This window comes from Ailuropoda melanoleuca, chromosome 12 (genome assembly GCF_002007445.2).
Source record: "Ailuropoda melanoleuca isolate Jingjing chromosome 12, ASM200744v2, whole genome shotgun sequence".
In the NCBI taxonomy this organism is placed as follows: domain Eukaryota; kingdom Metazoa; phylum Chordata; class Mammalia; order Carnivora; family Ursidae; genus Ailuropoda; species Ailuropoda melanoleuca.
The window spans coordinates 49,509,521-49,535,696 of record NC_048229.1 but is presented as its reverse complement, the minus strand read 5'-3'; the positions used below and the strand labels follow the sequence as shown (position 1 = coordinate 49,535,696).

Sequence of the window (26,176 nt, the reverse complement as noted above, 5' to 3'; positions counted from 1 at the left end):
AAGGAGCAGCAGCTTCAGGCACAGAAGGGGAACAGAGGCGTTGGTTGTTCAAGGACCACGAGGGGGTGCAGTGGGGCAGGGTGGAGAGGGAAGTCAGGTTGTGAGGGAAGGTGAGGAGGGAAACGGGCAGGGGCGCCTCGTCTTGGCCTGGTCTGATGGGCTGGGAGGTCTTTGGGTCCTTGTCCTGAGGGCGATGGTGTGGATTCGAAGCAGGGTCAGAAGGGTGACCTTCTGGGTAGGAAGAGGTAAGGTCAGACTGGTGTTTGCTTTCTGTCTGCGTCGTGGGGACTGACAGGAGAAGCGAGGCTGGGAGAGGAGGTGACTAGGCCAGGGGACGGCTGACAGGCCTCTCCACCTGGCTCGGTGCCGCTGGGATAGAGGACCTAGGTACAGCTGAGCTCTCTTCAGGTTGGAGAAGCAACCAGTCTCAGCAATTGGACGAGGGGTGAGGAAGAAGGAGTTGAGGACGCCCAGGCTTCGGGCTTGGGCTCCTCGGTGGACTGTATTGCCCTTTGCTAAGCTTAAAATAAGTTTTGGGGCAGGATGGTGAGTTTGTTGGGGGCATGCAGGTGAAGCCTCTTGTTAACAGCCTAGAGATGGTTGTCAAGGCCATGGCCGTGGATGAGATCCCAGGAAGTGAGGCCATGGAGAAGAAAGGGGACAGGATCAAGACTGCAGCAATGCCGCCATTTTAAAAACTTTTTATTTTGCCAATACTTACAGATTCTGCAGAGACAGTTGCAGAGAGGTCCCATGTACCCAGTTTCAATGCAGCAATTTCTAAAGGAGGATTCGGCAAAGCCTCCTGCTAAATGTGGTCCAGAGGGGCTAGAGAATGTCCGACAGGGCTTGATGTCGAGAAAGTCATTTCACCGAGGATTCAGTTTGGTTGCAAGAGAAAGTGGTTTAAACAAGTGAAAAGTTGATTTCTTCCTCACTGAATAGTCTAAATGTAGGTGTCCAGGTCTGCCAGAGTAGTCCTGTTCCTTGGGGGCACAGACTTCTTCCAGCCACTCCACCATCTCTAGGGCATTGTTCTTGTCCTCATGGCCCAAAGCGATGGCTAGAATTCCAGCTATCACATCTGCTTTCTAGGCAGCAGAATGGAAAAGAGGATGGTGGAGAAAAGGGACAATGGGAATAAACAAGATAGCTCTTAAAAAAGATTCCCAGAGCTGCCACAGGATACCTCCTTCTGTCTAGAATTTAGTGACAAAATTGAGTTGTGTAAGAGTCTGAGAACCACAGTCTTTATTCTTGAACTCAAAATCAAAAGTTCTATGACCCAGAAGAAAGGGAGAATCCATACATGGCAGCAACAAGCAGCCTGTGCACAGAATCCCAGAGCGGAGGGAGAACATGAAAGGGAGAGAACATGGTCACCATCATGAAACACAGGAAACACACAAGCAGTCAAGAAAGGTAGCTACTAAAATACCCATTGGGTTTAGGATCAGAAAAGTCAATGGCAACCTGGTGAAGATAATGACAATTGTTCCCTCTGACTGAGCCCTTGATCCTGAGTTCTCTACTTTTCCCAGAGGTGGCTTTTGTCAGGTGGTGGGGCAGAAAGACAGAGGTGATGGTGTTGAAGGTGTTGTACGGAGAGTGGCAACAATCCAGCCCAGGGGCTACCGTAGACCAAGCAGGAAGTGGAGACAAAGGCAGGAAAGGACACTGGTGTTTTGGGAACAACCAAGGGGGACTGTGAGAAGGCCAGGAGTGAGGACAGAGGGAGGTGGCAGCTTTTGTGGCTTCTGAGGTGGGGCACTTCTGGGCCCACAGTGAGGCCCAGGAGGGGGTAGCTAAAGAAGAAGGAGAAAAGGTCTTTGGGGAGCAGGCAGGCCATTACAAAACAGACAGGGGTATCCAGGCGAGTGCTGAACTCCCCCACGACACTGCCAAGATGTCAGATAAAGGCAGACACTGAGTTTCCGTGGCGCAAACCCAGGCACCTCCAAGGCCACCCAACACTTTCACACTCTTATGGCCACTATGACACCCGCCCCAAACTTTTGCCCGTGGATCCCCAGGAGAACGTCCCAACTGCTCTCCTTTCCTCAAAGGCCCTCCGTGATCACCAGGCATGGACCAGGAAACCCCAAGGAACAGACGATGCCAGGGCCCTGAGTCCCTCACATGAAGCATTTCTGAGTCCACCAGTCCATTTCCCAACTGCCAGCACCACCAAGTCTTTGTAGAAGGTCTGTCTGGACCCCAGAGCTTGCTCTGCCTGCAGGCGGGAACAGCCGATGAACCGCTGACAGCAATGGGTGGGTAAACGCCCCGGCTCCCTCGCTGTGCAGGTGCATAACTGAGGGGTGTGCTACATGGGTTCCCGGGGTTCCCAGCAGGATTAAGCCCCGACTGTCCACGCTGCTTGGCTTCCCTGTCTCACTTTCTCACTGCCCTACTGGCCTCCCAGGATCACTTCGGAAGGAACGACTTGCTCTCAAGTCTTCACCTCAAGGATTTTCTCCTGAGAGAAGCCAAGCAGCTGGAGTGCCCATGCTGAGTGTACTCAGGGACAGCCTCCAGGACCGCACCTCTCCTTCTCTGCTCTGCGGTCCTCAGGCACCTCGCAAGATGGCTGCCACCATGACGTCTCACAAGCCCGTCCACAGACTTCCCTTCAGGTCCCATTGGCCAGAATAGGGTCACGTGACATTTCCTGACCAATCACTGGCAAAGGGGACGGCTTTGCCAAGATGGCGTGGACATTTAATATAATTAATACAGAAGGTCTCCTACTTCTGTGAAAGTATTGAAGGAGGAGGAGAAAGAGGAAGGGAAGGGAGAGGGAGAAGAAAAAAAGAACAAAAGGAACCAAAATTGGCAATGCCCAAAGAACAACTTTACAAGCTCAAATATTCATATTTGGCTATGTTGTAAATATTAAAACGTGAAATAGTGAAAAGACGGAGCTGGTTGAGCCTGTAGGCCACTCATTCATTCATTCATTCCTTTTTTTTTTTTTTTAAGATTTTATTTATTTATTTGACAGAGATAGAGGCAGCCAGCGAGAGAGGGAACAAGCAGGGGGAGTGGGAGAGGAAGAAGCAGGCTCATAGCAGAGGAGCCCGATGTGGGGGCTCGATCCCATAACACCGGGATCACGCCCTGAGCCGAAGGCAGACGCTTAACCGCTGTGCCACCCAGGTGCCCCTCATTCATTCCTATTTAAAGCATATATTGAGTGTTTACCATGCCCTTGCCCTGAAGGAGCTCACAGGCTACTTGCTGGGGTTCAGGGTGGGAGGACAAGAAAAGCACAGAGGACTGAGTGTGCGAAGGACAAGGTGGCAAGAGGCATAACCTAGGGATCCCCTGATTCAGCTGTTTCTTCACCTGGTCGGCACCTGCCCCCCTCCCAGCCGTCCAGGATCATGCCTGCCCTACGCAGCCACTCTCCTCCAGGAAGCCTTTTTCCGATTTCCCCGGGGGTTCAGGATCTACCCTGTCACTGTGCCCCCTGGGACCTTGGGTGGACCAGGTGCTGGGATGACACTGCCTTGGCTGCTTCTGAAGTGTCCTTGCGTCCATTTGTCCTGTCTTCCCCATTAAGAGTGAGGGCTCCAAGAGGGAGAGGGCTATGTCCCCAGAACAGACCCACAGCCTAGGCTGACCTGCCCTGCCCAGGCCCAGCCCTCCCACCTGCCTCTGGGCTCCTCCTCTCTCTGTCTCTCCCACCAATTTCTTATTTCATCAAAATCAATTTCTGTCCCATTTTTGCCATGTACATAAAAGACTGTGGCATCAATTAGCCTTAGTTCTCTCTCTCTCCCTCTCTCTTTTTCTGCCTCGTCTTTTTTGGAAACCTCTTTGTAGGGAAAATCTCATATTTCAGCAATTTGCATTATCCACACACTCAGCTTTGAAGTTCTAAGTTATGGTAAGAAAAGGACCCACTTATCTGCCCATAAAAAATGTTCAAAGCTTATAAATTCCCTGAAACAGATGTACATTATCATTGGATTTGCCTTTCTTTTTGCTAGAGCATGCCTAATAGAGTTTCGGCCGCCCCCTGGCCCCCTTCCCCCGCCCCTGTTAGCATCTTGTCTCCACAGAAGCCCGCTCCCCACTGGGCCAGACCGACTTCAAAGGTCCCAGGCTGTCTGTTAGAAGCAAAGCACAAAGTGGGAACATAGGGGCCTTTTAAATCCCCTGCGTTTAAGTCAATATCATGCCTCCCTTCTTTCCCCTCTTCTGGCAGAGGGACATAAGCCAGCCATGCCTTTTCTGCCTCCGCGAGCGCCAATTCAGCAATTACCCGAGAGAGAGGAAATCGAGGCCTCTTTCTCTCTCGGCCTCTGTCTTTGCCCTCTTGCTCTTTCCAACTTTACTTTCTGTTCCTTCCCCCCACTTAACAAGATACTGTTCAACAGCAGGGAAGGTATCGCTGATCCTGGGTATAGACAAACAAGTGGGTCCTTAGCACTTTAGTGGGTAAGAGTGTCACAAGCAACTTCTGTCCAACAGGCTGCCATCGTGTCCTATGATGAAGGCCCCCTCTCCAGCCGACTGTTCACAATCTCCACTAAGTCACCAGAGGGTCACACCCTAACCACCCTCCCTGCCCCTGACCTTCCAACTTTTTGATGTATCCTCAGAGTAGTGAGCAAATTCTCCACGGTGACTCCCCAGGCCCTGCCCACCCTGGGCCTCCCTCTCGCTGTGTTCAGCCTCACTGGCTTCCATCAGTTCATCCAATGGCCCACCCTCTCTCCTACCCCAGGGCCTTTGCACAAGCTGTTTCCTCTAGCTTTTCACCTATTTCCTCCTTATCCTTGAGGTCTCTACCTGAACGTGGCTTCCTGGAGAGGCCCTCTCCAACCCTGGTCTCAATCGTGTCTCCTCTGTTATTCCTGCACACATCTCCCCAGAAATTATCACAGCTGATAACAATATAATTTTTGTGTGACTGTTGCTTCTCTACTAGATTGAAAGCTCTGTGAAGGGAGGGAGGGAGGGTTTCTATTTTATTTGGTGCTGAGCATGGCTCCTGGCACATAGTAGTTAATCAGTAAATATTTGAGAGTACCGATGGAAAAGGAATCTAGAGATGAATTTGGGACAGGTGTAGTCCAGGGAAAGGCCAGCTGAGCCTGAGAGGAGGCTCTCTGAACTGTGAGTGACAAGTTTGGGTCACCCTTTGCTCTGACCGGGCTCAATTCTGGAGTGGTCAGCTCCCAGAGCAGACCTGCAGAGGCTAAACCACGCAGCAAGGCTGACTGAGATACCTGAAATCCAAATTCTCCACAACGAAGAAGGGAAGGAAAGAAAGAAGAAATGAGGGAGGAAGGGAGAGAGGGAGGAAAAAAGGTCACATGGACCACACTAGAATATTCCGGGTAGGAATTTCTGAACAAATTACAATCAGATGTTGCTTTTTGAGGATAGAGTCAGAGGAAATGAAATCAGGTGACAATGGCCATCTGGGGAAGATCTGGCCAGGGGACAGAGCCACCCCAAATCACCCAGGTCCCATGTGCCTGGACTATCCTGGGAGCCCACAGACCAAGCCCAGTGGTGTTACCCCTTTCTCCCATGCTACCCCAAGCATCCCCAATACATTCCTGGTTTTCAGTCTATCCAAATGCTACTACCCATCCCCAAGGGCAGAGTCAACATGTTAATGAGCCTGAGCACAATCCTATGAGAGGGGAGGCTCCCTGGCCACCTGTCTTTATGAATGCAATCAGCAGAGACACCTGGAGCACCAAGGAGGGCCTGAGGCCATGGGGAGTCCAGAAGACACTGTTCTCCCGTGGCTCTAACAAGTATCTATCTTTGCAGGGCCTTTGGGATTATAAAATAATCTTTGGGGAGCAAGACCGTGCTTTGGTGGCCACAGACATTAACTAAATAATCAGAGGCACAAACAAATATATACAGCTGATTCTGATTACCCACAGAGTCTTTATTTATGAACTTGCCTACTCTCTAAAATGCAGAGATTTGTAACCCCCAAATCGATACCCACGGTGCTCTCACAGTCAATCATAGTTATGTGCGGAGCAGGAAAAAATTTAAGCCACTTAAATGTGCGTGTTTCCAGCTGACGTCAAACAAGGTGCTGTCTGCCTTCTTGTTTCAACTCTTATGCTACAAACAAGTGTCCTTGCTGTAGTCTGTTTCGTGCCACACTTGTATTTGTGTGCCTTCTGTTGGCGATTTTGCTGTTTAAAATGCCCCCCAAATGTGGTGCTGACATGCTGGCCAGTGTTTCAAGGCACCAGGAGGCTGGGATGTGCCTTACAGAGAAAACGCATGTTAGATCAGCTTCATGCATGCATGAACGACACTGCTGTTGGCCCTGAGTTTGTGTTAACGAATCAACAATATATCGTAAATCAGGTGTCTTTAAACAGAAACACACACGTTAGGTATTGACTGGTGGATGAACATGTTGCAACCGCAGGCTCGCAGGAACCTAACCGGGTACGTCCCCTAGGAGCGACGGTTCAGTATGTGCTAATTCAGCATTAGCAAGGACTGTGCGGAACATACCCGGACGCAACTGCAATCGTGAACGTGATCGGTGCTATGAAGAAGGGGACCGGCAGGGTACCATCTTGCTGCAGCTGGGGCCTCAGGCTTGGCCTGCAGGCCCACCTCCCAAAGCTTTCCTTTCACTCACATTTGCCCCGACTTGGCTGGGCTGATGGTAGAGGAGAGGGTAGGACTGGTCTTTGCTCATCTTTGCCAATGTCCGAAGGCTCCTGGAAGGGGAGAGTCAAGTGGCGAACAGCTTGCCCCCTCCTCAGGTGTCACTCTGTGTTTAACCCTATGACCTAACCGTGACCTTAGTATAAGTCACTTAGCAGAATAGTCACATGGTTTCCTCACAAGGGTGTCCTAAGGATGTCAGCAAATGCAGGCTGAGCATACAGTAGGTGCTCCATAAGTGATAGGTATGGCGATTTAGACTCCTCAGGGATCCTGGGGCTCAAGGCCTGGTCCAGGGCCTGAACCAGCCTCTCTAAGGACAAGAAGAGTCCCAGAGACAGGGCAGCTAAGAACTGTCCCAGAGGCTCCCTGTTTCCCCCACTGGTGGGGGGCAGGAAATGCTGGGCATGGCTTTTAGGGTGCCAGTCCTACTGCTGCCACATCTGTTTAGGGCCCAGAGCTGCCCCTCCAAGGCCCATCTTGTCGGAACCACAGGCAGCCTCATTATGCAAATAAGATTTAAGGCCCAGACAGGTTGGGGTCTTGCCCAAGTTCACATGGCAGGGCAGGTCTGGAAGAAACAGAGTGACCCCATTGAATGTGGAAAGGAAATGTAACAGCACAGCCCTTGATCATGCAGCTGACCCACAGGGTCTCTGCAGCGGGGGTGGGGGCAGGGCGGCCCTCAAGACTGCCCCTCCTTCCCTGGGAGCCCTGTGGGGCCAGGTTCTCACAACAGCGGCTGCCATTTCTTTCTTTTTTTTTTTTTTTAAGATTTTATTTATTTATGTGACAGAGAGACAGACAGCAAGAGAGGGAACACAGCAGGGGAGAGGGAGAGGAAGAAGCAGGCTCCCAGCCGAGGAGCCCGATGTGGGACTCGATCCTGGAACGCCGGGATCACGCCCGGAGCCGAAGGCAGACGCTTAACGACTGCGCTACCCAGGCGCCCCAGCGGCTGCCATTTCTTGAGGGCCTACTGTGTGCTAAGCTCTGAGCTGAGTACTTCGTACCCACTGGATCCTGTACTCTGACCCTTACAGTGCCCCAGGGAGCTGGATACTCCGATGAGCCGCATGTTACAGAGAAGGCAACTGAGGCACAGAGAGGTTGAGCCGTGGGGCCCACAGTGGTCCCACTGGTCACACAGCTGGAAAGTGGCAGATCCGGGTCTCAAAAAGGGTCTGCCTGACCCCAAAGTCCACACTCTCAACCATCAGAGCTAAGCCCCCACGCCTACATTTGGGGGCCTGGCTGCTGGACCCCATCACTTCCTCAAAGTTCACCTACCAAACCAGAGGATCCAGGATGACACATGCTCCCGGATCTGCAGATGGGAAGGGCCAAAAGCTTAACACGCGACCCAGAGAGGCAGGAGTCACGGCCAGCGCCGGGCCTGGGCGGGGCAGTGCTGGGCTTCCCCACGTGCCCACCCCGAGAACCCCTCCTCATCAGCAGCTTCCAAGAGAGCTGAGCCATGTGGGAATTCGCTCAGGGAATTTAATGTGTAAGAATCCCCTCTTGTATTTCTCCCTTTGCTTACATCTCCAAAGACCCCGGAGCTAAAGCAAAGAAGATCTCATTAGGCCCATTTTACAGAAAAGCAAACTGAGTCTCTGAGCAGTGAGTCACTGGCCCATGGTCAACGGCTCAAAGCAGCCCAGCCAGATGGAATCCAGCCAGTCTTTTGAGTTGGGGCTCTTTCCACCCACTTTGCCTCTTCACGCAGTGACGGACAGGGTCTCACGCAGGCTGGCACCCTCTGCATGGGTCCACCAACCACTCCTGCCCCAGCTAAAGGAGGAATGGGGCCATGTGCTGAGGGTGGATTTCTAGAACTGGCCCCAAAGATCCTCCCCATGAAAATTCTCCGTGCCTGAAACGCCCCTATTAGCGTCTAAACTCTGCCCTGCACGGGCCCAGGTTTTCACAGGCCTCGCTGGCCCCCAAAGGTGCTTGAGCATTGTGGGGTCACGAGCTGAGATGCCGCAGGGACAAGCCGAGGAAGGCGCCCGGGCCCCAGGCTGATGGGCCTCCAGGACAGTGGCGGGCGTGCACACGATCTGAAGGGGGCGTCACTATAGCTCCTGTTGGGAAGATGGGCCTGGTGGGATGGCATTTTTTGACCTCTATGAGAGAAGCTCAAAATCCAGATATTCAGATGACATCTTCAGATTTGGGAAATTAATTCAAAATTTTTGAGACCTCAGATGGGTCAGTCATGACATAAGGACGGGCCATGTTGGGTATAGCCCGAGGGATCCGTGGGTGGAGGAGGAAGCCTGGGGAAGCTCAGAGCAGGCAGGGGACGGGAAGGATGGGAGAGTGACAAGCTCTCAGGGAGGGTGGCTTCGAGGCCCGCACCACGGCCTCCCCGAGGCAGCACAGGGGGCTGACTGCTAGACCGGCAGTGACAGGTCTCCAACAGTCTGGCTACAGCCGAGCTTTGCCGAGGCAAGCAGGATCCCCACCACAGCCCCTGCAGAGTCCCTAGCCTGTGACTGATGCCGTGGAAGCTCTCTCCCCAGACATCATAGATGCCAGCCTATTCCCACATCCCCCAGCAGGCACAGACTGGAAGAGGGAGACCCAGGAAGATGGTGTGGATCAGCTTCAGGAAGGAATGTCAATATGGACTACACACACCTCTTCCAGACTCAGGCCTCCCATCTTAAAAATGGGGACAGTAATTCCTGCCCAACCACAATCCGCTGTTCACAAACACGATGAACGTTCAGCCACATGTTCACCGGTTTCCAACGGTGGGGGAAGGGGGTGGGACACCAATGCAGCGAGGGGTGGTTCTTTTCAAATAAGGCTCCATTTTGTCCTTTTTTAAAAAAATTTTTTCTTTAAGCGGTAAAAGACTGCAGTTTTCTTTTACACTCTTACTTAACAAAATTAGAAGTCGGTGATGCTGTGTTGCTTTCCCAGACTTTTATCTGAACGGTGACTGCTTTGTACAACTCCACAGGCAAGGACTCAGCGGCAGGAGACTGGCCGTAAACCCTCCAGTCACTAAGGGACTTGTAATCCCCAGTCCCCTCCCTCCCGCCCTCCTTTCTCTGACATTCCTTCTTTTCCCTTTAGTGACCACCTACTGCGCGCATGCTCCGAAGTCCCTGCCTGCGGGGCCCTTAGCGCTGGAGGAAGCCAGCAGCCAGCAGTGAGATGCTGACAAGCACCACGGACTGCCCCTTTGTCTGGGCACCTGCTAAGTTGGCTCCAAGAAGTGAGGCCTTGTTGTTCAAGACAAAAATAGAGAGAGTCAGCTTTGATGAACATATCCAGAATTTTGCGATGAGAAATATCTAGAAAAGAGTTATCTTAGTGGAGCAGGGGGAAGTCAAAGCCTGGGGTGAGGGTAGAGAGGGGGTGGTAATCCTATTGTAGTGCTCGAAGTCCCTTAAGGCCTTCATCCTGCTCTGCCACCGTGAGATCTGAGCGGTGGCCCAGGGGGTCTGGGACTGCTCGCCCCCTCCAGGGCCTCCCCAGACCCTGCCAGTTACTCTGTGGCTGGATAATCATACCCTTCATATCCTTCCTCTAAATCTCTAACACCCCTCTCTAACATATCTCTTCCCTCCGGACATGGGGGATCAGGAAGGGCCCTCCAAAGGGTCAGCCCAGACCTGGCCCCCAACGCAGACCCTCGTAGGGGCGGGGCAGGGTGCGCTAAGCTTGACCATGACCATGCCTGGGTCTACGGTGCTGCAAAGAGGGTCAGCTGGTAGTTGCTCGAAGCCCCTACTCCCCAAGGCTGGCCTTCATCGAGAACACCAGCGCCTCCCACAGTGAGTGAGGACCCTAAAACAAAGTGGGAGGATGGAGAAAAGGCCACTTCCTTCTCCCTGAAGAGCCGAGGAAGAAGAGTGTGTGGTGCACACAGCAGGGGTCACTGTGGACCCATCCTAGCTGGAAGACACTCCTGGGACTCTCCCTAGAGCTGGCTGTCCTTGGGTGTCTGTGGTTTCGCTAGGGGAGGGGCAGGAGGTTCCTGAAGGTCCAGGTGGCAGGGCAGTGAGGAAAAGAACGCGGCCTACACTGGAGGGCTGTTACTGAATTATCCAGTTTCATCCTCTGGTGTGGCCATGGCCACTTGTCCAACATCAGGAGGCTTTTGGGAGGCTCCTGGTGGGACAGGGCCATGGGGAGCACGCTCTGCCTCGTTTATATCTTAGTGCACACCTGCCTGAAGGCAGGCACCCTAGATTTCTACCCTGCTGGTACCAGGGCAGAGGCCACTGGGTTTCTTGCGCTGTGGCCTCTGGGCCCAAGTGCAGCAGCTCCCTGGGGTGGGAGCCGGTCAAGGGCACTCATGCCTGTTGCCATCACACCCCAGACCCACATGCTCTCACTCCCAGGAGGGGGGTGCTGGGTATCTACATTTAACATGCTCCCTGGAGATTCTTATGGCCCCTGAAGTTAGGGATTTCCCTCGAACGGGGCCTCCTGAGGTCATCTGGGGAGAATGGCAGGCTCGGGGTTCTCAACGTGGCTCACCGGAAGTCGGCTGGGAGCTGAAACACCTTGATGCCTGGCCGCTCCCCAGACCAGCGAATCAGCATCATCGGAGGTGGGCCCAGGAACTGGCATTTTTTAAAATCTCCCCAGGTGACTGTGAAACACTCAGGATGAGGCTGTGAACATTCCACTCTGCTCTCCCCGCCCCCCACTCCCAACAGGGTGGTCTATGCCCAATCATGTCTGGAGGGTCTCCTGTCGAGGGGCAGGCCCACTTGTCTCCACCAGGCTCACAGGCTGGGGGCACCGGGGTTCTTCCCCTTTGTGGAGAGAAAGTGGAGGGCACAAAAGCCCAGGGGATGGTCAGGGGGAGCTGGGGAATCGAGGCCAGGCTCTGAGCATCATTTCCTCCCCGGAGTCAACTTCTGCTACTAGAAAAGGGGTCTCACACTCATTCCCCCTCCTCAAAGGAAGATGCTGAGGGCAGAAAGCCCTCTGTGTAGACATACATTAATCCATAACATCATTCAAGGGCCCAAGCCCCTGAGAAGAGGGGCTGGGTTCAAAGGTCTGTTGGTTTGGGAGAAGATGACAAGACAAAAACCAGATCAGAGCCCCACAAGGCAGTGATGGAACTTTAATGATCGGGGACACCGCTTGCAGGAGTCATTAAAGCGTTAGTCTGAACCACCCGTATTGGCTCTGCGAAACACAGCCACTTGCACGCGGAGAAGGGCTGAAGCCGGGCCGTGCCCATGCAAGCTGGGGGGCCAAGGCAGGGCTGGGAGGGTGCAGGCTGGGCCTGGACTGGACAAGGGCAAGGCTGCCGTGGGGTCTTTTGGGGCATGCCAGCCCCAGGTGTCTGCTGGGTGAAGCCCTGCCTTCGATGAGGGGGTGAAGGCGGGGCGAGGGGGGGTTGGAAGGTGTCACAGTCTGCTGACACCAAGCACCTCTCAGGGGTGCCCTTTCATTCCCGCGAGTGCTGATGGGCCTCGCAGAAGCTGGGGTCATTAGTGGCAGCAGCTGACAGAAATGGTACTCGAGGTGCAGGCAGCCTTCCCCTCCTCCTGCCACCCCCAAGGCTGCCTTCCCCTCCAGCCCTGTAATGCTTTGACATCTAAACGCTGAGAACAACAAAAGGGAAGCAAAAGAAACTGCTCCCGGCTGTTTCCTTTGCCAAAAAGTGTAATTGGCATGGCTGGGTGGGAGGTGCACAAGGCCTCCCGGCTCCCCGACCCCTCCAGTGCTCCCCGGGAGATGAGAGCCAAGCCTGGCAGCTGCGAGGCCTCACGCCTCAGCCCTCAGCCCGGCTGGCTGCCTGACCCCCCAGACGTCCTTGGGGGGCCCGTGACAGAGGAGCAGAAGCGGGGTATCCTAACCACCAGCCAGTGCTTGCGCACACGTGCGCACAAGGCTGGCCAAGCCAAGGCCTGTCCCTCCTACACCTTGTCCAGGCCCCAGGCGAGCACAGAGCTCGGGGTCCTGGAAAAGCAGCAACAGTTCCTCTGGAAAGGGCATCAGGAGATTAGCAAACAAGACAAAACTCACCCACATCAGCCTGTAGGAAAATGTGCTCAAAGCTTCACCAAGAAGCGTGGTTGACCGCTTCTAATTTTCTTTTCCCTTCTTCCTCCCACCTTTCCTTCCCTCCTTCCACCCTCCCACCCTTACTCCTCTTCCTTTTCCTTTCTCTTACTCTTTCCACTTCTAACTATTCAGCACACCTTCTTTTAGAGGCTGTTTGAGATCTACCAGCATTGAGGTCACACACGCCTTGAGCTCAGCAGTTCGCGGCCGGCGCTGTCCCTCTCGCTCCTGCTGGTGGGCACCGGCGCAAGCTGCACACAAGGACCCCCCGTGCCCCTGGGATGAGAGACCCACAGGCCTGGCAGGAGGGGATGGGGCAGGTCCGTGACAGCGCCTCTGAGCAAGAGAAGGCTGAGCAGCTGTTAGAGAGAAGGGGGCCGAGCTCGATAGCACCGGGGGCGAGCTCTCCAAATACACGAGGTCACAGAGGAAAGGCCTGACTATGAATACCTTGTTACTCCTCGGATAAAAATAAAAAAGTGGGGGTGGGAAGGGGATTAAGCAGCAACGGCAGTGTTTTCTTTCTTAAAAATAGATCTGAAATATTGTAAGCTGTCAGCGTGTGTCAAATCTGGGCGGTGAGTTCCGTGACTGTTACAGTTTTCAGTTTCAAACCTTGTTTGAAATATTTAATAAAATAACAAAACGGGGCAGGGGAGAGAGGAATGGGTGGGACACAGAGGACTTTTAGGCAGTGAAAATACTCTGTATGATAATGACCGATACGTCATTGCGTATTTGTCCGAACCTACAGAATGTCCAACACTGAGAGCAAACTCCAAGGCAAACTATGGACTTCAGGTCATTACAGTGGGTCCCTTAGGTTCATCCTTGGTAAAAAAAAAAAAAAAAAAAATACCATTCTGGTGAGAGATGTTGGTGATGGGGGAGGCTGTGCAGGCACGGGGTAAGGAGTATATGGGAAATCCCTGAATCTTCCCCTTGATTTTGTCGGAAACCTAAAAGTGCTCTGAAACAAGGAAAGTCTTTTCAGAGAATTAACAAAATTTAAGCGGGGAGGTATCTTACGGAGATGCATTTATTCTTGTAAATTATGGCAGCTAACGTCTTCATGATGCTCTTTGGGCCAAGCCTATGTGAACTCAGTGAATTCTCCTAACAACCCCGTGGGGTAGGTCTCTTACGATCCCCCTTTACAGAAGGGAAACCGAGGCTTGAGAAGTACGGAGTATGGCTTGAAGCACAGAGCACTGAGGAAGTCAGAATTTGCACCCAGGCAGCCTGGCCCCAAAGTCTGGGCTCACAACCCTCAAGCCTCCCTGAATGGCCCAGGAGGGCCCAGGAAGGTTAGAGTCAGGGATTCTGGAAGGAAGTGTACTCTTACTGCCCACCCATTCTGTACTATTTGAATCTTCAACATGTGCACAGATCACGATTTTTCAAAATGGTATTTTAAATAAATCGCAGTTCCTAAGAAATCACCGAATCCTGGAGGGCGTGGGGCTGGGAGAGGTGGCATGGGACCCACTCTCAGAGGCTGAAGGAACACTCTAAAGCCACCGCAGAGGCTCCCCGCGTGGACCCTAACCCCTGGTTCCTTTCCACCTTGCAGCCATTCTAGTCCTGGATCCCCCGGCTCCGCACCCCTCCTTTCCTTTCTTCCCAGACTCCGCCCTCTTGCCGCCGGGTTGGACATGTGACCCCAGGTGGGCCATAGGGATTGGCCCAGGACTGGGTAGGGATCTAAGCACAGCCAATCAGAATCCTGCCCTGGACCACCCCTCGCAGAAGATCCTTTTCCGTCTGGTTGTGGGGCTGCAGCCCCCACAGCGCGACGAAGCCTGTAGAGGAAGAAACTTAGAGCCAGAGGGGGAGCGGCAGGCCCCAGCACCTCTGGGCTTCCTTCCCACCCCGCCTCCTATCCTGTCACAGCCAGCTCCCTGCCTGCCTTGGATGCTGACTGATGGAAGCCCACAACCCAAAACAAGGGAAGCTCTGACCCAGTCAGTGGTTAAGCCCTGCTGCGGTGAAGGGGGTCCTGGGGAAGACTAGAATCCCAGCCCTGCCGCCTGCTGTGTGATCTCTAGCGAATTACTTAACCTCTCTGAGCCTGAGGCGCTCCCTGAGCTCACTTAACAAAAACAACTCAGAAGCTCTGGAAGAGGCCATGGCAGCTGACAGCCAAGGAGCAAAGAGGCAGGCAGCTGGTCACTCCTTCCTGTGTCCCTCCATTCACTCCCTGCCTGGCAAGAACATCCATGTGGCCCTCAACAACAGCTCCCCGGCCCTGTGGCATCCAGTGTTCCTGGGGGGGGGGGTTCAGCCAATAGCATCTCAACAGGATGCAGGGCAGGAAGGAGTGAGGTCGGGAGCTGGGTTTCCCGGTAGGGTCCCCACAGGCTGGCTGCATCCCCGAGTGACGGTCCCTCATGGCTCCTTCAGGTGGCTCCCTTAGCCCCATGGCTCTGTCTGCTGAAGATGACTCCCACCCTCTCTGCGCCACTGCAGGGGCACCAGTGGCCCCACACATCGCCCACCCCGGATTCTGCATTCTTTCTGGAGGCTTTGCCCACACTTTGTAACTATTCCCTCAAATTACCCAGTGGGAGTATGTCATGTTTTTCACGGGACTCAGACTGGTTGACAGTGGTCCTTTTCCTTGTCTCCCCAGGCCCTCCTCAGACAACATCGTGCTCTGTGGAGGACACTGCTCCAGGGCCCCAACTCTGGCCACTGTCCCCCTTGCCCTCCCAGCTTCTGGACTCCAGCAGGCCTCTCCAAATCTGTCAGACCCCGAGCCCCGAAAAAGGACCTGCCGAGGAGAGGCAAGTGACCATTCGCATCTGATGGACAGCGGCCCCACCAGGAGGCACAGAGGGTGACATCGGGGCTCAGAACATGTCTAGAGAAGCAAGCCACTGATTTCCGCACACCGGAAAAGTTACCTGAGAGTGTATATTTATAGAAAGATACATCGAAACGGACAGATGGCGCCTAGCTATAGATACAGTCAGCTCTGTTAGAGGACCACGTAGGTACGTATATATTTGCCAACAGTAGAGAACATGAAGTTTCCACATCTTCGGCCACAACCGACAGCACACGAATGCCCGATCTGGGAAAACCACGCTTGTTCCTGTGGTTGGGTTCCCTCTCCAGAGGTTTCCCAAATGAGAAGGCTGGTTTCAGGGACAGTCTTTAAATATGGGTGTGTATCTTTCTCAAGAAGAGAGAACAAGGGAAGGGAGGGGGAGAAGCGTATTTTCATGTGGTGCACGGCACAAAAGATGGGACTGGTTTGGGGCGAGGACGTGATCCCGCTGGAGAGGCGCGAAAGGGGACTCCAGAAAGGACAGCTAGGGTTTCTAGGTTGGGACGTAAAAACGCAAGAGCCCGGAAGGTCACGCGTCCGCAGTCCGCTGAAATCCCCTGTAGCACATACAATCAGTTAAGGGCAAAAGAAAATCAGGATCGTACTGAGAGGTAGCAGCTGTTTAACTTCTCGGAGATTTCGAGGGTCTCTGGAAGCGGGCCAGGGAAGGGCGTTCTCCTGGAAGAGACTGCGGTAGGGCACCGTTCTGGCCGAGGGCTCCCCCAGAGCCGGGAGGGGTGTGGACCAGCCTGCGTGGAAACTGCCCCTTGAGAGCCCGAGCCAGCCTCCACCCTTGACGGGCCACTTCCAAACCCCGAGTCATTTTCTCGGGTAAGTTATGCAGTCCTCACAACATATAAATAAAAGTTTAGTTCTGTGTTTCCATATATCTTCTACATGGAGGCTAGCTGAATATTAGTGGAGTAACAATAATTATTAATAACAATAATCATCATAATAACAATAATTAATAGAATAATAATGCCTTGGGGGCCTGGGGAGGGGGGTCCTTCATATGGCCGGGGTGGAGGCTTCTGGGGAGGGGTCTATGTCTGGTAAAAGTGGTGGTAATGGTGGTGGTGTTCGTGGTGGTGGTGATGTTCGTGTCTCTGGACCGCCTGGCCGGCCGGGCTCTCATACACCACCACGGCGGGCAGGTCCCTCACGCGGTCCCGCCCCACGACACTGCCGCCCACGGCCAAGGGCGCCTGCAGCCCCCGGCAGCCCTGCTGGCTCTCCTTGGCTCGGTGCTTGTGCTTCTTGTGGCCGAGGGGTGCCAGCGTGGGGAGGAGGGCGGCGCTGGCGGCCAGGTGGGCGGCTGGGGACACCGCAGGGACGGTGGGTCCCAGAGGGGGTTTGCTTCGTGCCCCTCTGGCCACGTGGCCCACACCCACGCTCTTGCCCTGGGCCTTGGGGGACCTCACAAAGTGCTTGCTCCCGTCCTGGGCGCCCCGGAGCCGCTGCTGGACCTCCGAGACCTTGGCGAATGGGGTGTCAAGGAAGTGGAAGGAGCCCGGGTCCGTGCCTTGGGGCTTTCGGTGTGGGACGTGGATGGCTTCTGGCTCATGGGAGCGAGACCGAGTGGGGTTGGACGTGCGGGGGGGCAGCTCTGACTTCTGGGCCACTGATGGGGAGCCTAGGAACCAATTTAACAGATATTTCATGAGCACCTACTGTGTGCCGGTGCTGCTCTGTGCCCCAGAAACCCCCTCCACCCCCCCATGCTCCAAGACTGGTAACTGTTCTCTCGGAGAGCTCCCCTCCCCGCCCTGGCTGCTCCTCGCTGCCTTGGAGGATCTCTGGCATGGAACTTGGCCGTCTGCGAAGGGGGAAGATCTGCTTCTTTGTTAGGTCCTTAAAAATAAGTAATTCCCCTTCCAAGAGAGAGACGACAAAGAGAGAGACACAGGTAGCTGTCTGAGCTCACGGGAACAGAAGGAAATGGACAGGCGTATGCCTTAACTTACGGAGGTAACCAACACAGAAATTACACGCAGGAGGAGGAAGGGGAGAAGGGAGCTGGGGGCGTGAAAATAAGTGAGCTACCTCTTCATTTATCTTAGCAGGGGGTCAACAGATGTCAACAGCTGATGAATACAGAGTCATGGAACAGGGGAGAGGGCGGGAGTGGCCGGGGTGGGGCACAGAGCAATTGTTTCCACTGCCTGATAGGCCCTAAGATACTATTTGATTTTTGTTCAGCTTGGGACATGTGTTCGTTTTTAAAATGTTTTTAATGTCATCTCCTCCAAGAAGACTCTTTAACCCATCCAGAGGAAGCTGCACCTTCTCCCAGCCCGGGGAGGGGGCAGGGAATGAACACCCCCCCCCCCCCACTCGCCTTGCTGGTGCAGGAGCTCCCTTACCGGGCCCAAACTGGGACGTGTAGTTCTCTATCCCGGCGAGATCTAAGTAGTGGTTTCTCCTCTCAATGTTCTCATCCACGCAATGGTGGTAGCAGCCAGACTGCTCCAGACGGCTGTCACCCTGGAACCTAGGGCAAGAAGGCCAGTGAGGGGGTGGGCACCAGCCCTCGGTGGGGGTAGCCCCGCAGTCTCCTGGGAAGCCACCAGGACAAATCCTTCTGGACCCTTCATTCATCTTCTGGGTCTTGGGAAGGGGTGGGGGTGGGGTGGGGAAGGGAGTGGTCATCTTGGCAATATGTGTCCCTAGCTCCTTCCCGGGCAACACAGAGGGAGACCTCTGCTGGCCTCCCTGGGCTTTCTGGGAGGACTGGAGAGACATTTGCTTTGAACAGGTCCAAAGTAAAGGTGAGAGGTTACTGGTCAAAACTTAAGGAAGCCCCAAAGTCAGGCTTCAAACCACGTGTGCCCACGGCAAACAGGAGACCTCACCCCTGGGCTGGTTCCCCAGAGAACGCGGGCAGCAGAAAAGCCCCCAGGCCACTGGAGTTGAGGGTCGCAGGCTCTGTAACCTGCCCCAAAGCCCAGAATGGAGTGTGTCAGGAGGGGGTGGGGAGAGTGGTGCCCCCAGAGGCCACTTTTTTCCCACTGCAGGAGTCCAGGCTCCCTGCCTCTCCCGTGCAAGATTCTGTGAGCTGCCAGCCCCACCCCTCACATCCTCCCCACTCCCCAGCACAGCTAGCCTGCCCGCCCCTCCCCACCAAGCTGTGGCCCCTGCTGGCACTGCCTTCTGTCTCTCCCCTATGGGCAGGAGCCTGTCACAATCTGGTCACTTCCTTTCCATTCCCCCTCAAAGGTACCACCACCCGGCCCCTGACTTCCGGCCACGGATGCCTCCTACATCCTCACCCGTCCTACACTGCTGTTACTTTATATTCCTGTTTACTTGATGCTTTTCCTTAAACGCACTCTCTCTTCGCTTCCCTCCCTCTTTTCCCTCCCTCCCTCCTTTCCTTCCCTCCCTGCAGTTAAAGAAATAACAGGTGGAAGAGAATCGCAGCCTTACAATCCCTTAGCCACGATTCTGAAATCCAAAAAGCCTGAAGACATTTTTCATAACCTATTTGGCTGCCAAGTGTGCCCTAAGCCGACGTGAAGGTAGCTATAGCTTTTACATCCCTTCGTGTGGGTAGTCATACGTGTCCGCGCAGACATTTCAGGGCATGAAATAGTGGGCTGCTGCCCAGACGCCAAACAGAACATACGAGGAATGTGCTGGGAACATCTCTTCTAAAATCCAACAAATGCTGAATTCCAAAACATTTCTGGCCCAAAGCGTTTTGGACAAAGGAATGTGGACCTACATTTCTTTATTTTTTAAAAAACAGAATTTGATTTGTGAGCCTGTCCTCTGAAATCACTGCCCCCTGAAGAAAACCCAGCCTGGAGCCCCCTGCTCAAACTACCTCAGATGCAGGTACACAGCTGGTGCTCAATATGTGCACAGGTGCACTGGGAGGTCATGGCGTCCCCCCGCCGCCCGCACACACACCCACTGTACCTGAGTGGGGCTCGCTGCTTCTTCTCCCAGCTTCGCAGCTCCTCGGCAGGCTTGGTCTCCGCTCTGGGCCTCGCGCTCTGCAGGTCTGAGTCCCGCCCGAGAAACAGCCGGGTGAGTGGCTTACGTCCGTGCCCGCCAGCTGCCTGGCTCTGCTGAGGTTTCCGAGCTCCCTGGCAGGCAACCCTCGACAGCTGGCCCACAGCGGCTCACCATGGCTCTGTGGGCAGGGTTCTCCAAGCCAGGACCAGACAGAGGGATCTCGCAGCTACCGGGCCCCTTACCTTCTCCCCCCAGACTCCTGGGCTGGCCACGTCCACACCCACCTCCAGGGCTCTACTGACACAGGGCCTCCCACCTGTAATTCCTTTTTTACCCAAATCCTGCTCTTTCAAGGACCTGCTCAAAGTCCACCTGTCCACAAAGGCTCCCAGGGAAAGCCCCCAAGGCTCCCTTCCACTCCTCCCAGGTGGGGGGGTTTGATCCTTCCTGAGAGCTGGGAGTGGACTGGGCGGCCCCCCAGCCCCTCACCGGGGTGATTGAGAAGGATGCCCTTCTTGCCCTGGCTTCCGTCAGGGGCCACCGTGAGCTTCACCCGCAGCGTCTTGCTCGAGGTCGGGGAATGGTTGACAGAGGAGTCGACCACCTCGTAGATGGTATGTAGCAGGCTGGTGATATCCTGCGGGGGAGCCAAGCAGAGGGCCACGCGGGGCTTGAGCCACAGGGCATCCCCGACCCCGGCAATCCAAGGGCCCTGGGAAAGCTAAGGAAGGGAAAGCTCCCTGGCTCCCCCAAAGTCAAGCTTAAGGCACAAACATGCATGTGAGAGGTTCATTTGGGAGGGGATCCAAGGGCAGGGGCACAGGGGCAGGGGGCGGGGGATGACGGGAATGAGCAGGTCCAGCCACGGGCGACCGGGCTCAGTCGCCCTTGCGTCCTCAGAGGCACTGCGTGGAACCCACCTCCGCGAAGTCTCATCCCTCCCTGGTGGTGTTGCCCGGGGGGGGGGGGGGTGACGCTACATTGCTGGGACTTCCAGGCTGTTCTGCAAAGGCTGAGGCAGTCCCACCCGAGAAACTCTGATGGTGGGCACTGTCCACCCCAGCAGCAGGAAACTGAGGCAGGTCGGGGAGACTGACGGGGAGAGGGGCACCGACAGCACCTGATTCGGGTCTGAGGAGCTCCTTCTGAATAACAAATGCAAAAGTAGACATGTTGCTCAAGATAAACTATTCTGTGAGAACTCGACCCAATCTCGTCTCTCTGGACCCCCGTGACCCCCTCAGGCAGAACAGGGATGTCCAACCCGTGCTCTGTGCAGCGTCTCAGAGACTTCGGACTGGGGAATGGAGGGACAAAATAGGTGTCCCTTTGTCCTGGGTGTCTGCTAAGGTCGTTTGTCTGAGGGGGAGGCTTCCAGCTTTAAAGGCTGTAGGAAACTTCTGGAAAAGGTATTTGCTCTCTACAGGTCCGGCCCACAGATGGCCAATGATCTGCCCTGTGGCTCCTCACAGACAGACTCAGCCCTCACCTTATTCCCCACCCGTAAGCCATTCAGACAGAGGTGACAGAGGTGACACCAAGCACTGCCGTGGCCAGGCAGGTACACGGATGAGCGACCCGGAGTGGGGAACCCACAGAGGTGGCACCCACTCAGCTCCACTGACCTGCCCCGTGGCAACGCAGGCTAAGGAAGGGTCATCTCGGAAATCCAGAATCTTCTGTTAAATCTTCAGAATCTCTGATACTGGAAACTCATTTAGTTTTTGTCAGCTCCCCATTTCCGCATCTCCCCAGCCACTGGCTACCACCATTCCACTTTCTGACTCTCTAAATCTGACTATTCCGGGTACCTCATAGAAGGGGAATCACACGGTATTGGCCTTTTTGTGACTGGCCTGTTGCCCTTAGCGTGAGGTCCTGGAGGTCCATCTGAATTTGTGTTCTGGCTCCTGGTAGGATTTGCTTTGTTTTTAAGGCTCCATAAGACTGCATTATATTTGTTTATCTTCTCCCCTGGGGACGGACACTTGGGGGGCTTCTGCTTTCTGGCTCTTGGGTAATATGCTGTTGTGGGCATGGGGGTACAACTGTCTCCCTGAGACCCTGCTTTGCGCTGTAGGGACTCAGAAGTGCGCTTGCTGGGTCACATGGGACTTCTGCGTCTAACTTTCCGGGGACGCTCATGCTGTCGTCCCAGCAGCCACGCCATCTGACATGCCCGCCCGGAACGCACAAGGCCTGATGTGGCCACTTCCTCAGGGACACTCATCATTGTTGGTCTGTTTGGGTGTTTGGTTGTTGTTGGTTTTTTTTTTTTTTTTAGTAGCCACTTAACGCATGTCAGGTGGGATCCCAGTGGGGTTTTGATTCGCATCTCCTAATGATGAGTGATGTTGAGCCCCTTTTCATGGGCTTATTGGCCATGCATTTGTATATCTTCTTTGGAGAAATGATCAAGTTTTTTGCCCATATTTTAATTGGGCTGCTTGTTTTCCTGTTGTGGAGGGTGCAGTTCTTTTTATATTCTGTATATTAATCTTCTATCAGAAACGTGATGTGCAAATATTTTCTCCCATTCTGCAGGTTGCCTTACACTCTGCTGTGTCCTTTGATGCACATTAGTTTTGAATTTTGATGTAGTCAGTTCATCTCTTTTTACTTCGGTTGCCTGTGATAACTTAATTTTTAACAAAACCTTCTGGAAGGCTGGGCCGGAACATCTCAGGGCTACGTGGGGATTGTGAAGGTTGCCAGTTTGGGACCCAGGCTCACTGGCTCACTCCGCAGTCTCAGCTCCTGCGGTCAGGCCCGCAGAGGACTCCTCTTCTCCCCACTTCTTCCCCTGAGCTGCTCTGCACACCCACATTTGCCCCCCCTTCTTCATCTTAGGAAGCCCTTGCAGGAAGGTGCCAGTATCTCCATTTTCCAGATGAGGAAAGTGAGGGCCACCAACATCATCCCCAAGTGTCCTATCCCACGCCGGGGGTGGCGGACAGTGACCGCATGCCATGCTCTAGTGATCCCAGCCGAAAAATCGCCTCTTGCCTGCAGGGGGCCCAGCACACAGAAGTGGGCCTGTGAATATTTATTGCACAAATGAACAGGTACTTTCTTCTGAGTTGGGAAGCGAGCCCAGACGCCAGTTCTGGGCGGTAGCTGCCACAAGGTGGGAGCCTGTCTGCCCCAGCGCACAGAAACATGCCCGCAGACAGCCAGAGAGCATGGAGGGGACCGGTATTTATAGCCAGCTTCGAGGAGTGGCCTTGGGGCTAAAAATAGACCAAGGGGAAACACGAGGCTGGGTTCTCCCTGGACTGGAAGCCAGCCTCCTCGCTCCTCAGCAGGAGGAAGACACGGTCCAAGGATGGCCTTCTCTAGCCCGGGCTGGGGCAGCCTCCTCGGGAACCCTTACTTCCCTGCTCTTCCTCTCCTTACTGAGGGTAAAGAAAAGCAAGACGCCGAGCCAGACCGCAGCGTCTGCCCGCGGGTTTCTGCAAGGCCTCCGAGGTGGCGGTCAACCCTTTTATGGTCAGCACTTCCGAACCAGCAGGGAATGAAGGCTGCGGCTAGCAGGGCCAGCGTGGTCTTCGCCGCCACACGAGTCAGAAGAGAGGACAATGCCACCGCACCCCCGAGAAGCCCAGCCCGGCTGCCTGCCTGGCCCAGACAGACGGCTGGGGCCACCGCCTTTCAGCTCAGTTACCCAAGCTTCCAGACTGCAGTGTGTTCCCCTGTGAAGATAATTACACCACAGCTGCCATTCCCAAACAGGATGGGAGGGAACGGTAGCACTCACTCCAGAAAAACCATAACCCCTCGCACAAAACATCACAGCTGGAGGGGGACAGGGGTTCACCTAAACCATCCCCCGGCCTCCCCAGGGTCTCCAACCAAGAAGGGTTTCCACTGCTTCCCAAGTATCCAGGCCCCTCTTGGGGCTTTGCCTGCCCAGAACCCATTCCCCTGCCCCCTAATAACAGTATGTTGATTTTACTTTGTGAGCCGATTACACGCCCCCTCTCACTTTCAGTCTTTGTGGCTCATGTATCCAGTAACTTCCCCCGGCTCCACGACCCGGAGGAGGCCATCTCAAGCATCGCAAACCCATGGCAAAAATGACTGGGTCGCGGCCACTCATGTGAGGCGGTCAGACCAGTGAGATTCAGTTCTGGAACTTCTGAATTGGGAGGGTTGCTGAGAGTCCCAGATAGAGGAAAAATGTCAGCCATCACCTTGCTACTGGCCAGGGGAAAGGCTGCCGGACAACGAAGGAACGCAGATGAAACCGAGCCACTGAAAGTAGCTAGTCCTGAAGGCACCAAGCCTCTGGATCCAGCCACGCCTGAAGTCAGTGCCCTGGACCACCATACACTCCTTTTTTTTAACCAATAGCAGTTTGCTGGGGTTCTGTCACTTACATCCCCAAGAGCCCTGAATGATTGAAAGTCCCTCCCAGCTTCTTCTCCCACCCTGTTTGAACATTCCTTAAGCCACGGCCTGAGGAAGAGATGCCCTTTTTTCACCCAGGTGTCCCTTCTGGCAGCTTCTCCTGCACCAGCCACAGAAAAGAAAACCTGTAGCCCTGAACCAAGCAGGGAGAGAAGACAGCAAAGCTTCTCTGGGGACACCCCGGGTGCCCGTGACCCGGACGTGAGGTGGGTGTGGAGCCAGCCATGCTGCTCTCAGAGCAGGTCACACATCTGAAAGCCAGTGCCTCCTGGGGAGGGAGACAATGCCCCAGAGGGACGGTGGGGAAAGCCACGAGGAGGCAGAAGGGGTGGCACCCAGGCCCAGGGTAGGAGGGAGGCAGACACCGGAGTAGCTCACACCACGTCATGGCCCTGCTCCAACCACCCACCAGGGGCTTCCCTGAGCCCCGGGAACCCAAGCCAGGGTCTGCCCTGCCGGCTCGGGGCACAGCCCGGTGTCCTGGTGGGCATCCACCACACCAGTCTCGTCCAGCGCCTTAAACACCCCGAGCGCTCCTGCTCTGCACCTGCCGGGCCTCTCTCCCCCAGCTCTGCAGGCCATGCTCGCTCGGCTCTGCGACACCTCCCCCAGGACGTTCCCTAGACACACGGGCCCCTCTCTGTCACACTCTTTATCTCCTTCACCAACCCCGTCACACCTCACGACTGTCCTGTAATTGTTTGGGGTGGGTCTCCCTCAGCAGCTGTCAGAACCACGGGCCGGAAGCCGTGTCTGTGCTGTTCGTCCCCTTGTCCCCACACCTAGGGCACAGCAGATGCCCACAGAGGGTGCTCAGTATTCAGACAGAGGCACGGAAAGAAGGGTGAGAGGTGCACAGGGAGGAAAGGGGTGCGGCAGGAGCACTGAGGGGAGAGACGCCGGCGTTCAGAGGGAGAAGGGTGGCGAAGAATGGGCCTGTGAGCAGGCCAGGCACAGAGCTCTCGGGGCTGGGGCTGCTCATTCCTGCCTTGGCGGAGGGAGGCCCTGCCTGGCCTCTGTGTGCCCACCCGGCCCCAGCTCCTGGGCACACTGGCTGAGTTGGGTAGCAGCCTGGGATGGTCACAACCCCTGCCCCAGCCAGAGTTCTCGGACTCCAGAGAGGAAGAGGCAGGACAGGACTCTGCTGGGACTCAGGGTTCTCCTCCTCCGGGGAGCCCTCAGACTGCGTCTCACCCTTCTCTTCCCCAGTGGGAGCAGTGCCTAGGCTGAGTGCAGGGGAGCCCGGCTCCCCCTTCCTCTGTCCCTGCTGCCCACTCACCAGGCAGCTCTGGGACACCCCTCCAGGTCTCCCTGAAGCTCCAGCAGCCTCGATCCCCTCCCCACACCTCCCCACTGCCTGGCAGGGCGCCCTGGAGAAGGGGGAGGGGCAGGGGTGCCCGAGGGTGTGGCCAGGGCAGCAGGCCCGGCAGGTGCACTCACCTCACGGGTGACCTTGCCATTGTTGTCGAAGTCGTACAGGGTGAAGGTCCACTCCTGCCGGCTGTCCTCTTCCACTGACACGTCACACTGCAGCTCCTGGACACAGACAGACAACCCACGGGCATGGCTGGAGTACCCCGAGGCCAGGTCATGGGGCTGCCACCTCCCCACGGCCCTCCTCAGACCTTGCGTGAAGGAAGAGCACAACGACCAAGACGTGAGGGGCCGGGTAGGGGGGCCAGGCCGGCAGGGGAGGTCTGGCCCAGGGAGAGAGGCCTGTGGGGGTGCCAGACAGCCTCTGGGTCTTTGAAGGCAAAGGAAACACCAGGGGGTGTGAGCTGGGGGTCTGAGAGGAAGCTCCGTGGCTTCAGGGAGACTGAACCTGGACCAAGGGACAGATGTTACTGGAAGACACAGGGACCCGTAAAGGAAAGCTACAGCAGGACACCCAGGGTGGCCCCCCGACCTGGAAGGCAGAAGAGGGTGAGCGAGCATTAAAAGGTAAAGCTCCAGTGGCAGCCGGTACGTGGTCCTCCGCGGCTGTGTGACCCTGGGCGTGGCTTCTCTGTACCTCAGTTTCCCCTCCTGTAAATTATGGGAAAGGCCAGTACTGATCTCACAACGCTGCTGGGAGCATGAACTGCCCCACCCCACATCCCCTCGGTGTTCCCGGGAGGCTGTGGTGGACAGCTCCCAACCTCCCACCTCAAGCAGCCAGCTTCTGTGTCCACCGAAGACCTGAAGAGCCGGGGACTGAATGCCCGAGGCAGCCTGAGGCACTCTGCATGGCTCTCGGGGCGGGGGGGGGGG

The 26,176-nt window shown here is 55.3% G+C and overlaps 1 protein-coding gene across 2 annotated transcripts in view; it reads right to left on the bottom strand.

Annotated features, from left to right (window-relative positions):
- Nucleotides 1-7,595: 7,595 nt before the first annotated feature.
- NKD1 (NKD inhibitor of WNT signaling pathway 1) overlaps nt 7,596-26,176 on the bottom strand; it is an 88,296-nt gene continuing 69,715 nt past the window's right edge. For both annotated transcript variants that reach the window (XM_034637812.1, XM_034637811.1), the window contains exons 6-10: nt 25,367-25,462; nt 20,006-20,153; nt 19,478-19,562; nt 17,920-18,047; nt 7,596-17,189 (exon numbers count right to left, since the gene is read on the bottom strand). In XM_034637812.1, the coding sequence (XP_034493703.1) occupies nt 16,600-17,189; nt 17,920-18,047; nt 19,478-19,562; nt 20,006-20,153; nt 25,367-25,462 (1,047 nt within the window). In that variant the 3' untranslated portion in view covers nt 7,596-16,599. The remainder of the gene's footprint in view (nt 17,190-17,919; nt 18,048-19,477; nt 19,563-20,005; nt 20,154-25,366; nt 25,463-26,176) is intronic.